Source organism: Anopheles aquasalis, chromosome 2, assembly GCF_943734665.1.
Source record: "Anopheles aquasalis chromosome 2, idAnoAquaMG_Q_19, whole genome shotgun sequence".
Lineage (NCBI taxonomy): Eukaryota > Metazoa > Arthropoda > Insecta > Diptera > Culicidae > Anopheles > Anopheles aquasalis.
The window spans coordinates 48,540,631-48,552,500 of NC_064877.1; the positions used below are offsets into that span (position 1 = coordinate 48,540,631).

General features: G+C 47.4%; 1 protein-coding gene across 2 annotated transcripts in view; it reads left to right on the forward strand.

Moving 5' to 3' along the window:
- The first annotated feature begins 1,471 nt into the window (after positions 1-1,471).
- The window catches only part of LOC126570056 (platelet binding protein GspB), an 18,961-nt gene continuing 8,562 nt past the window's right edge, over positions 1,472-11,870 (forward strand). For both annotated transcript variants that reach the window (XM_050227510.1, XM_050227511.1), the window contains exons 1-3: positions 1,472-1,770; positions 11,162-11,460; positions 11,524-11,870. The exon at positions 11,524-11,870 is cut by the window's right edge and continues 67 nt beyond it. In XM_050227510.1, coding sequence (XP_050083467.1) covers positions 1,689-1,770; positions 11,162-11,460; positions 11,524-11,870 — 728 coding nt within the window. In that variant the 5' untranslated portion in view covers positions 1,472-1,688. The remainder of the gene's footprint in view (positions 1,771-11,161; positions 11,461-11,523) is intronic.

The following is an 11,870-nucleotide window of genomic DNA, read 5'->3' on the forward strand; positions in this document are numbered from 1 at the left end:
GGTTGGTGATCATTTTTGGCGCTTTTCCTCAGATTCCTCGTGGAGGCTGCTATGGTGAGATGAAAACCGTGAAAAAAGGGAAAAGCATGAAACGATTTGCTAAATCTATACTCAGTATTTCTTCTCCTGAATACCACTGCTAATCGATCGAAAACAACGAGCAAGCTCCGTGAATAACTTCGAAAAACATTCTCCTCGCAGGCCGTGAATGTCTTCTTGGAACAGATTGATAATTCCCGTCGAATGGGCTTTTGAATATTACGCGTTTTATGGATGGAGAGATCCGCTGCAGATGATTGCGAGATGATTTCCCATTTACCATGCCCCGCAAGGCAGTTAACGAGCCTCCTATCTGGCACCACGGCAAGGCAAAAACGGGAAAAGAGGAGACGCATGAGATCCGCAGGAAGCTATCGTCTAAATCGATATCGAAGATTTTAAAGCAAAACCCCTAATGTGCCCGCACTGGTAGCAGCTGGTTCCAGCATCTGCCTCACACTGACGCGGCCGACAGTGTGTTCTCCGGACGATCCGGATACCGCACCCCGAAACGACGACCACGTGCCCGCTGATACGTGCTGGCTACGCTGGCTGGTTCTACTTTTCCTCTCATCGCTCGAAAGGCGCACGTTTTTCAGCGTCGGCTCAGGCCCTGGTGCCGTTTGGGGCAAATGTTTCTAATGAAAATGTCGGCCCAATTGATTTGCCTTTTGGAGTTACCGTCCCCTCTCACCCGAAATCGCGAGTCGTCCTCAGCGCTTCCCGGTGGTAAATATTGAATGTTCGTGATTGGAACCAGGAACCAACGGGTTGGGGGGAATGGGAATCCAATAGAGCGATCGCAAACACGTGTGTGAGGGTTGGGATGACTATGAGTTGGGCGCCATTGTTTACGCGAGCACTTCAAATTAATCGTTTAGTTTCATTGTTTCCATTCTCTTACGCTTTCTACCAAATGCTCTTTCTCTCTCTAGCTCGCACAACAGTTTCCAGTGAAGCGCAGACCGTACTCCGGTGTAGTTCCATATCTTGGAAGCCCTTCACCTTAACGATCCCGGTCGACGGAGACGAAAACCGAACCAGGAAGTGATTACGAACAGTGAGACGGGTACGGGATCTCATTGAAATGCAATCAACGAACGCGAGCTAGTGGAGAACCGGGACACAGCCGGCCCGGGAAAGGATCGCTACAATCGAATCCTGTGCGTGTACTAGTGCGCCATTTTGTGTATGTGTGCCGGCACACGGTGTACCAGTGTCTTCGAATTGCATGCATAAACCGTGGCCCCGCTGCTTCACTTCCCCAGAAAACACACAGAAGCACAGAACACAGACCTGGCCTGGCCTGGCCTGGCAGACGACGCACACGGATTAGCATATTATGATTTAACGGTCCATGATAATAATCATGAAGCGTCGGTTGAAGATCACGGCCCAGGAATCGGTACGGCACGGGAACGGCCCACGAATCGCGAATCGGTCCACCGTCTCGTGGTGGTGGTGGTGTTCTGGTGGTGCCTTCCCAGGGTTTCAATAAACCGGAAAAGTCGGATAACCGGCTGCACTACTACTGGTTCCGCTACTACTGTGTTATCGGCAAACAGGAGCAATTTCCAGTTAAAACTCGTGAAAACTCTGCCAGTGCCAGTGCGACCCAGTGCGTGCGTGCATGCGGACGTGCAATCCCGATGGGAACGCTAACGTCCTCGTCCACCTCAACCTCCAGCTTCCCGCTAGCGAAGAGCAAAATCGGAGGCACCAGCTATGAGGGTAAGTACCGAGTATCATCACCATCATCGTCATCATCTACAGGGTGTACTATAAAAGAAATGAAAATGTTTTCATTGCTCGCTTTTGGATATTTTTTTAACACCAGTATGGCATTATGGGGTATTGTTGTATTCGTAAGACTCACATCTATCAAATAATGTTTGCAAAATAGTCGTGCAAAAGTTGTTTGTTGGGAAAAATGTTCTCAAAGGCGACAGTGTCGAGTTTGCTTTGCGCGAAAAAAAAACTTCCAAAGAAATAGTAGCGGATATCGGATCTTTGCATTGTTTACCGGCTTAAACGGACTATTTATGAAAGGCCAAGGTCCAGGATACACGGTAGTGGTCGGCAACGATCTGAGCTCATTGAAATAGTTGTAAGATCGGTGAGAGTAAAAGTTAAGCGTAATCCATTGCGATCCATACGAATGCTTGCAAAAGAGACGAATATCTCAAGATCCTCCATGATTTGGTTGGTCAAAGATGATCTAAAGGCAACCATTAGAGGTAGGGTGATGCGTAATTTAATAGCTGGAAGGATAAAATATCTTCGCAAAGACTGATCGATACATTTGTTGTCAGTTTTGAAGACGTAGAAACTGGTCGTTGTGTTCTCTGATGAGAAACTTTTCACGATTAATCCAGCAACGAATTCCCGCACGAATAGGTTCATATTGACCCTAAAGACTAAGGATGTTTCAGAGAACATAAAATTCTAGTTCACCTTCGAGCACCCCAGTGGAATAATGATGTTCGGAGCTGTTGTCTCTAAATCCAAGGAAAATGCTTCCAGTTTTCATAAAGTGTGCATATCAATTTTTTGGAGGAACACGTTTTACCGAGGATTAAAGCAAACTTCGACACTCAACAAAATGTTAAATTTCAGCAATATGGAGGCCCCTATCATACGTCTACACGGGCTCAAACATGGTTGAAAGAGAACATGTATTTTTGGTCGAACGATTTATGGCCTCAAAGCGATCCTGATTTAAATTCGTTGGACTACTCAATATGGGCGCTTGTTCGCCCTAAGGCCTGTGTAAACAAAGAAATATAAAACAAAATAACATATTTTAAAACAGTAGAAAACACTAAAAATGGCTTTAAACTATAATAAAGGATTTTCTCATTTTTTATCGTACACCCTATACACGATCGAAGATCCTCGTCCAGGGCGCTGGAACACGCCAAATGGACCAAGCATATGTGCGGCAGCAGCAATTATCACCCCCTGTTTCCAGCCAGACAATAAAACGGTTCCTCATTATGAGGGAGGGAGGGCATTGGATCATAAAACTCCATTACAGACACCGACCACTGACAGTTTCCTTCCTTAAACCAGGACGAGTGCGAACCCAATCGACACCGCCACTCCCCCCGTTTGGAGTGTAATAAATGAATTGATTTCGAGGCCAGCAATTATGCTCCCGCCGGCTCTACACTCGTCCTGGGTTTATGGAGACCAATAAAATGGACTCCAACACTCCAGCAGCAGAGCCAGATTGCCAAACAATTGATGCCAAGCTGACCACGACCGAGGGGGGGGGCTGCTGTGTCCTACATATGCCCGGTGCCGCCTCCTGCTGTGGCCGCAATTATGCTAAAGGACTCCCGCCCGCCAGATGGTTAATGTTTTCGCATCCTTTTGCGAAGTGGTCGCTGATTAGAGTGCCTTATTAACCGATCTCGTCTCGATTCCGTTCCATTCCGGATCTGAGACCTGACCTTCCGGCGCATCGGTGGCTTTATTGTCGGAATAGACCACGGAATGGAGTGTCTGCTTTTTTTTGTTTTCTTTTTGGCTTTCTAGCCAGACAGTCAGCCATTATACGAGCAGAGTCTAGCCACCGCACTGGGCGCCAACCAGTGTTCTGGAGGGATACCGACCAGTGTTCTGGCTGGCTCCAGCGCGACGACCCAGAACACTGACTCGACCGACCGGCCGACCGTTCTGGTCACCACAGCCACCGCCATCGCCACGCTCCATTGTGCGCCGTGGATCAATTTGTTTTATTTATTTATTTTATGCGTACCACGGATACGGCCTCCCGGTCACTGGGAGTGTACGTCATACACCATCGCCATCGGCGAGCGATTGAAAGGCATCGGCAAATCGGCAATTGGCTGAGATGAGCACCGGAACCGTGTGATTAGTGGTTGTTTGGTGGCCGCAACCGCCTCTACGCACTCGAAACTCGCCGCGTAACATGACTCGGCTGGGTGGCATTCCTTTTTGGCCAATGTTATGTTCTCGTTCTTTCTGCAGCTTGTCAGCAGACAGCAAGACAATTGCTCGGAATCGGAATGCTCCCCCCCCCGGACAGAGCGCAAGCTAATGCCAATTGATGTCTTTTCGTGGGTTTATAGTGCCCGGCCCGCAAAAGCGCAATCGGAGTGACGATGATATCACCGAGCCGAGTATGTGCCTTGTCATGGTGGTGGCCACAGAGTACTTGGCGCTGCTGCCAGTAGGCGATACGTCATCGTACCACACGATCAGTTCATCACCCTCCCCCGAACGGACTGGTGCACGGATTCTCGCAATGGAAATCCGGTTTTCCGGATGCCAATCTCGACTCTCGGAGTAGCCGGGCAGAAGCTCAAGAAACGGGCGTCTCCCACATGCCCACGACGGATCGGGTTAGGGGTGAACAATGATCTCAACAACGCGACGTGACACGCGTGGACCGTGGGCAGCGCAGCGCTCTGCTGCTGATGATGATGAGGATGATGAGCGTCATCGCGTGGGTTACAAACCATCAGCCAGTCAACAGCCCCTCCTCTCACGGATGACCTTTCGTTGCTCTAGGGCATCGAGATGGAAAAATGGAAAATTACTTGCACCCTTTCCACCACTTGTAAGCTCTTCCAGCAGCGTCACCAACGCCAACATCTTGGCGATTCACTAACGGTTCACTCGCCAGTGGCCACGAGTTCGGTTTTGGAGAATGGTGAAACGTACTTTTGCAACGCGCAGGGAACGGCCCATGTTTCGACTTCCTACGGTGGACACGTGCATGAGATGCGCTTTCTGCCTTGCTCACGAGGACTCGCAGCACTAGAACTACGCCCGCAGACAATTGCTTTCAGTTAATTTCAGTTCGGAAAATTTCCATAAAACAACCTCCACGTTCCAGGAGGACGTTTTGCGGGGGAACATGCGTGCTTGACACATGTGTTTGATTTGAAAAACAGCTTTCCATAGCGTTGCTCCTCCGTCTTCGGAACCAAGTTGTAGGCACCACACAAGCGAGCACACTGACAGCAGCGAATCATCAAAGCTAGGTGGGGTTTTTCCATGACAGTGTATTGGGTGTTTGCTATTTAACCCGATCTCTCCATCTCTCTCTCTCTCTCTCGCTTTCGGCCTCGTTATAATAACCTAATGGGAGGCAATATAAACGTTCAATTTGTTTATGCTTGAATGAGCATACAAGCTGCGGGCTGGAGTCTACCTGGAATTAGCAGCTTTTAAGATTTTTGTTTCACGAATGTGAGATCTTGACATAACTTCTTCGTGTGATCTTCTGTTGTATTGTCTATTGGAAGAGTGATGATGTTCGATCATCATTAGAAAGGTCGATGGTGATTTCTATTTTTTTTCTATTGTACACAGAACCATAGCTTGATTTCAACAGAGCTTGATATCAACTGCAGATTGATATCAACAGAGGAGAGGTCTTCGCTAGTTGAAGATATTCCTTCATCATTCGAATTGTGCATCTCTTCAGCAGAAGTGCTTGTTCAGACTATAAGAAGCTAACCTTAGAATCTCGTGGTAATTTCTTTTTTCTAACGTTCACACTATAAGAATCCTATGCCTAGAAATAGGCGAATGGAACAGCCAGTTCAATCTGACTTTGCCTATTTCTGGCCTTGATTCTTACAGTGTGAATGCTAAAAAATAGATATTTACCACCAGATTCTAATATAAGATTCCTATAACCTGCCTATAGCTATATACATTTGTTTTTTATTTATAGAGTATAAAGAGGGTGCTACATTTTTGTGGAGTTAGTGACTATTGGTAGTATAATGGTCCCGGGGTATTCTAAATTTTGTCCTTTTTGACAAATTTCTTGAGTAGATTTCCTTCCTCAAGTTAGCAACTTGAGCATACATTTCATATTTTTTACTATTTTCGGTAGCCTTTAGCAATGTAAGTTCTTGTGGACTTCAAAAATTGCACATCACGTTTTTCTTTAGCTCGTTGACAGCTCTGTTACAGACGTATTTACCAAGTTTCAGGTTGCCAGCTGTTCATTTACGTTTATAGCAGAGATTTGTTTGCATTCAGTTTTTACGTCATGGCTTTTTTTTAAAATGGATTCAAAACATGAACAACGTTGAAAATTAAATTAAGTGTTCCGACACATTAAAAATGATACAATAGTGTTATGCTAACGATTCTCTATCGAAAACACAGGTGTACCAGTGGTATGAACGCTTTAAAAGTGGTCGTGAGGCTGTTGAGGACGATTGTTGTCCTGGAAGGCCATTGACATCCAAAACTGACGAAAACGTCGATGAAATCCGACAATTGTTGATTGAAAATCGCAAATTGACGATAAGAGAGATAGCTGAGACAGCAAAGAAATCATTCGGATCTATCCGCAAAAAAAACCTGCTGTTTTGGGGTAACAACTCGTGGATTCTCTATAACGATAAGGCGCCATCTGATAATGCGTTGATTATTCGATAGTGTCTCGTCAAAAACAACACCAATACCATTCAACAACCGGCCAATTTACCTAATTTCGTATATTCTTGACTTCTTCCTATTCAATTGACTCAAAAAACCACTACGAGGAACTCGTTTTGAGAGTGTGGAGGCATTAAAACTAAAATCGGCGGTGGCACTAATGTGTATACTAAAAATCGACTCCAGAAAAGTTTCCAGGAGTGGATCAAACGCTGGCACTAGTGCATTGCATCCGACAGGGACTGCTTTGTATTTGAAGATTCAACAAATACTTTTCTTTTTATGACAAAATTCCGGTTTACTTTTTATCATGGTAGTATATCGTCACAGCTTTGAGCCTTCCCTTTGGAGCCAAACCATATTGCTCATAGCCTAGCATCTGAAGATAACCTAGACCATGCGCTTTCACCAGAAAATGACCGATCGGGGCGCCGTCAGTAACCTTTTTAAACCCAGCTACTACTGTCAGTTACAGAATGACGTAAGAATTCTCAGAACAGTGAGGGCGGGTTAGCAGCCAGCGAGTGCAGAGAGTTGCACTAATGGAAATGAGCCGCGGTTCGCTTCGTTCGGATGTTTCCCCATTTCATTTTCTCCAACTCCATTACCCTGGCTGCTGGCCGGGAAAGTGGTCGTCCACACCCGGCCCAGGCCACCGAAAAGCATTCATCTTTATTCATTCGCAACCATGTGACTAGTCGAAGGCTAGTTGAGTAGCAAAAGGTAGCTTCCCCGACGCAATGGAGTTAAAGTTTCTGTACTGGCCTCATCCCACCCACTAGCCGCCCATAGACGGTCCAGAGAAGAACCCCAAGAATTAATATTCATCCCCTAGCCTAGCTTGTGTGTACCAGCAACCGGTCATTCGGAATTAATTTGTCAGCCATCGGTCGCTGGTGGTTGGCCGGCTCTCTCTCTCTCCCGGGACGAATACAATTAACAAGTCGTTAGCGTGAACCCCGAAAAGGGGGGGGGGGCGCTCTAGATCATCATCAGGTTCGACCCGGTTCGATCGAAAAGCTCCAAAGGGAGGGATAAACCGTTTTGTGAAACCGTTTGTTCGACTAGTTGTTCGAGTGGTGAGGTACCTTCGATTGACTTGGCACTATTTAAAGCTGTCCAGGGACGGTCTCGCAGGACCCAATGCTGTGGCTACAACCGTTGCCGTGCCACCATTGCTGCTGAAGGCCACCGAGGGCTAATTAAGCTGCAGCAAACATTGTACTTTGCGCCACGTTACAAATCCTGCTCCGTTTCCCTTCCAACACGGCACGGCAGTAAGCCGACAAGGCACAAGGAACTCCTGGCCTGGCCTGGTGGTGAAGATGGGAACAAGACGAACGTTCCTCGAAGGTTGTTGCTGCACTTTACAAACCCCCCCCCCCCCCCCCCGTATATGCACCGCATATTGCGGCAAATTGGCCTCTCTTCCTCTTATTATTATGACGTTTGGCCGCAAACCACAAACGCCACAACGACAGGGCCGGAACGGGAAACCGGAGGGGAGGCCGCGGCTCAGGGATAAAAGTTGGAAAAAGTGGAATAGGAAAATTTATCGACCAAATGCAACCAGATTGTGCCTAAATTTGACCACAGCGACCAGCTAGCAAGTGGGGTTCGCGTGTCCCGGTTTGGTTAAGGTGCAGGTTAAGAGCGGAAGTGGCCTGGCCCGTCCTGGCAAGTTGGGCCAGAGACTTCCTGCTATCGGTTCGGTTTCGGCTAGCTGTTTGCTGCGGTCGATTAGTAAAGCCCCGGGACCCGGGCCTTTAGCTCCGTTGTCTTGGCGGCGTCCACCTTTATCGAAGATGCATGCAACCGAGGCGTTAGCGTGCATGCGAACCTCGTTTTTCATCGATGCAGCACCCCCTTACCATTCCATTTTCTTCAACACTCCCTCTTCTTTCTCCGGAGTGGAAACCTTATCGATGGTTCGGCTATGGTCCGCTCTGTCGCTTCAAACCTCCGGTACACCGGGATTCAGAGAGTCCGTGAGGGGTTGTGAGAGGTTGTCGCGGGTGCCTTGACCCACCTCGTTCGGGGGCCAGCCAGCAAACCAAACCAGGGTTCAAGTACGCCGTAGCGGCAACCCAATCGACTGACATTAATCAAAATGCAATGGCTGCCGGGCCACGAACCACCGGCAAGCGACAGCGAAGGTCAAATCGGATGTGCTTTCCCGTGAGTTACTCTCTCTATTCTATTCAAAGGCGATACGATGCAACCTTACTCCATCGTTGCTGCCCCAGAGAGCTGTTCATTGACTCTTGACTCTTTCTATGCTGGTTCCGTTTGCTGGCATCGGTGGCATGATGTGCTTCTTGTTCGTCGTCGTAGTGCTGGTCCGGACCGTCCGGAAGGAGTATGGCAGGATTCGTAGCCGTTGAGATGCTGCGGATGAGATGCCCGATAATGCTCCATCATCCAATTTCCAACCAGCAACAGCAACGGAAAAAAGCGAAATCAGGTGAATCAGGATCGCCGCCAATTCACGGCCAAGGAGTAACGGATGCACCTTCGTGCTCCACCGAGCATCACGGCGCAATACGTGCTACATTTTATTTTTGGCCACATCCATATGGCCTTTAGCGCTTCACCAGCGCTTCACTTCCTTGATGCTAGGCGTGCTGGCCGGAAAGCGGTAGCGGTATGAATTTGATGCCAGTTTATTTTCGTAATTCTCGGTTTTGATTTCCTGGTGGCTCTGGGGGTATCGCAGCTTCCCACAGACATGTTCCCACTCACGGCTGTCTCTCAATGAAATTCCAACGTGCCACCGGTATAGAGACCCGGATAAGACCGACGGGACGAAACGTATGGTAACGGGAGACGCTCCGTCGTAAACTCCGTCGAGAGGCACTGGGAGTGATTAAATTATTCCAAATTAAATTCCTGCTGATTATTTATGTTATCTATGCTGGGGCGATGACACTGCTGGCTCTCAGGGAGGGCGTTGAAGATGCTGAACATATCAGAAAGAGAGAGAGAGCGAGGGCTAGACCTGGTCCATTAGTTAAGATGTTCCGTCGGCTAGATTCATTGGAGTGAATTGTGACGCCATTCGGGTGTTACCATGGCCGTAGATCTACAAATGGTACGCACTTGGTGAGGATTTAGCTGCAAATTCGAAGCCTGGTACTGGAGTTTCTCTCTGGGCCGCTCTCGAAGGCTTTCGAAGGCGGATTAAGAGTTTCTCATTAATGTTTAGCGTCAGTTCGTGTCACTTTTAAATCGATGCAGACAGAATGAAGGTTTCAAAAAATCTTATACTGCAGCTAGGAATTTAGTCCACGCAGTAAATAGACAAGTTAATTGACAGATTTGCTGATTTTCCAATTCAAATTAAGTATAAAATAATAGTACGATACCAATCGATTGTTAATTTTTGTATTTAAATCGAACATGTTGGCATGGTCAGCCCATTCCTTGATCACAATATGGTCGGTTGTGAAAAGTAATGCAACTTATTGTAGCAAGAATTTAGAATTTTTAATACGAGCAACTATAACACTTAAACTTTTAAGGTATTAACGGCTGATAATGCTGCACTTGACGATTTGTCCACTACTACTGGGGCTGTTACCGAAGATTTCCATCCCACGGCCCTAACAAGATCTTATCGGCTGGTTCGTCAGTCAGTGATAGTGACTTCATTGCCCCTCCTTACATACTGGGACAATTATCCTTCGAAGAATGCTTCTCTTGAAGAATTTTGGCTTTGTGTAGTCCTTGTCGCAGAGGCGCTAACAAGAATTGATAAAAATGAGGCACACTTGCTTATAAAAAAAAGACCCTATATTAAAAGGACCTTGGATATAACCTTTTGAAGAACCAGAGGGTTCACGGGTTGTCTCGCAAAAATGTGACCGATAGGAATGCCAGATCTCGGATGCTCCTGAAGAGGCACGCTGCTCACAGCATAATTTGTCCAGATGAACAATGGTCTATTTTGGAAGCAACTTTAAATAAGAAAAATGATCGTGTCTATGGCATAAGTCTTTGTGATATACCACCCAATAAAAAAACACAGGCACCACACGGACCACCTGTGACGGTCTGGTCAGCAATATCATCACAAAGGGAAATGGTACCCCTGTTATTCGTCGATAACGGCGTAAAAATTAACAAAATTATCGTTTTCAAGGTTAATTTGATTCCTTGTGCGAAGATACTATAGGGAGAAAATGATTTTTGTTTCCAATAGGGTTTAGCACCAGCACATAAAAAATTGATTGTGCAGGCACGCTATGCGCACAATTTGCCATGTTTTATAAGCTCATCGGAATGGCCCGCAACGTCTCCAGATTTGAAGCCAGTGGACTTAAGCGTATGAGGATAAATGTTACGAAAACTAGGAAACATATTTCCTATGAGTTTGGTCTCTTAAAAATCATTTGGTGAAGATATGGGCAGATATGCGTGTCAAGGTTTCCAAAAGCGACTTCGGGCAGTAATTAAAAACAAAGGCGAAAGAGTTGAATGCAACTAATTAAATAGTAAGTTTAGTGTTGTAACATGTTATTAAAACACTCAGCAGCGCGAAATAAAAGCTATTCTTAATTCTGTGACATAGTTTAGATGTATCACTTTGACGTTGGCACCCTGTAATCTGATCAACTATCGCGCCACGTCCACATTTGCTAGCACTTCCTCCAGTTTGACCAACTAACGGTTCTTGTTTTGTCAATTCCAGAGGAAACGACTGAAACTCGATCGATGACAGACCGCAGCAGCCGCACGGATGTCAGCGGACGATCGGCGGCTCTCGAGCGGGCCTACGTGCACGACGTCTACGAAAACTGCGAGGAACCGAACGGGCAGATCCGCCCGAAAGTGGCCCAATTTCTGACCGGCCTTGAACCGGGCTCACTGGTCTGTGACGTCGGGTGTGGGAACGGTCGGTATCTGGCCGGGTTCAATCCGCTCATCTACACGATCGGTGTCGATCGTTGCTACCGATTGGCCCAGGTTGCCCACGGGAAAGGTGCAGAAGTGAGTAATCCACTCCACTCAATCACTGACAGCACAGACACTAAACGCCACTCCACCTTGCAGGTAGCAATTTGTGATAACCTCGAGCTACCGTTCCGGGATGAATCGTTCGATGCGGTGCTGTCGTTGGCGGTGGTCCACCATTTTGCCACGGCCGAGCGACGTGTCGGTGCAATCCGGGAACTGGCAAGGATCCTGCGGATAGGAGGCCGCGTCATCATTACGGTCTGGGCACTGGAGCAACGGCACCGGCGGTTCGAATCGCAGGATGTGCTCGTTCCCTGGCAACCGCCTCGCACAAAGACGGCCGGTGGTCTCTCGGATGAGGAGGATGACGATGACTTTCTGCCACCGTACCACGCGTACACGGAGGATTCGACCAACTCGAGCCGCTCGGCAGGGGATGGGGA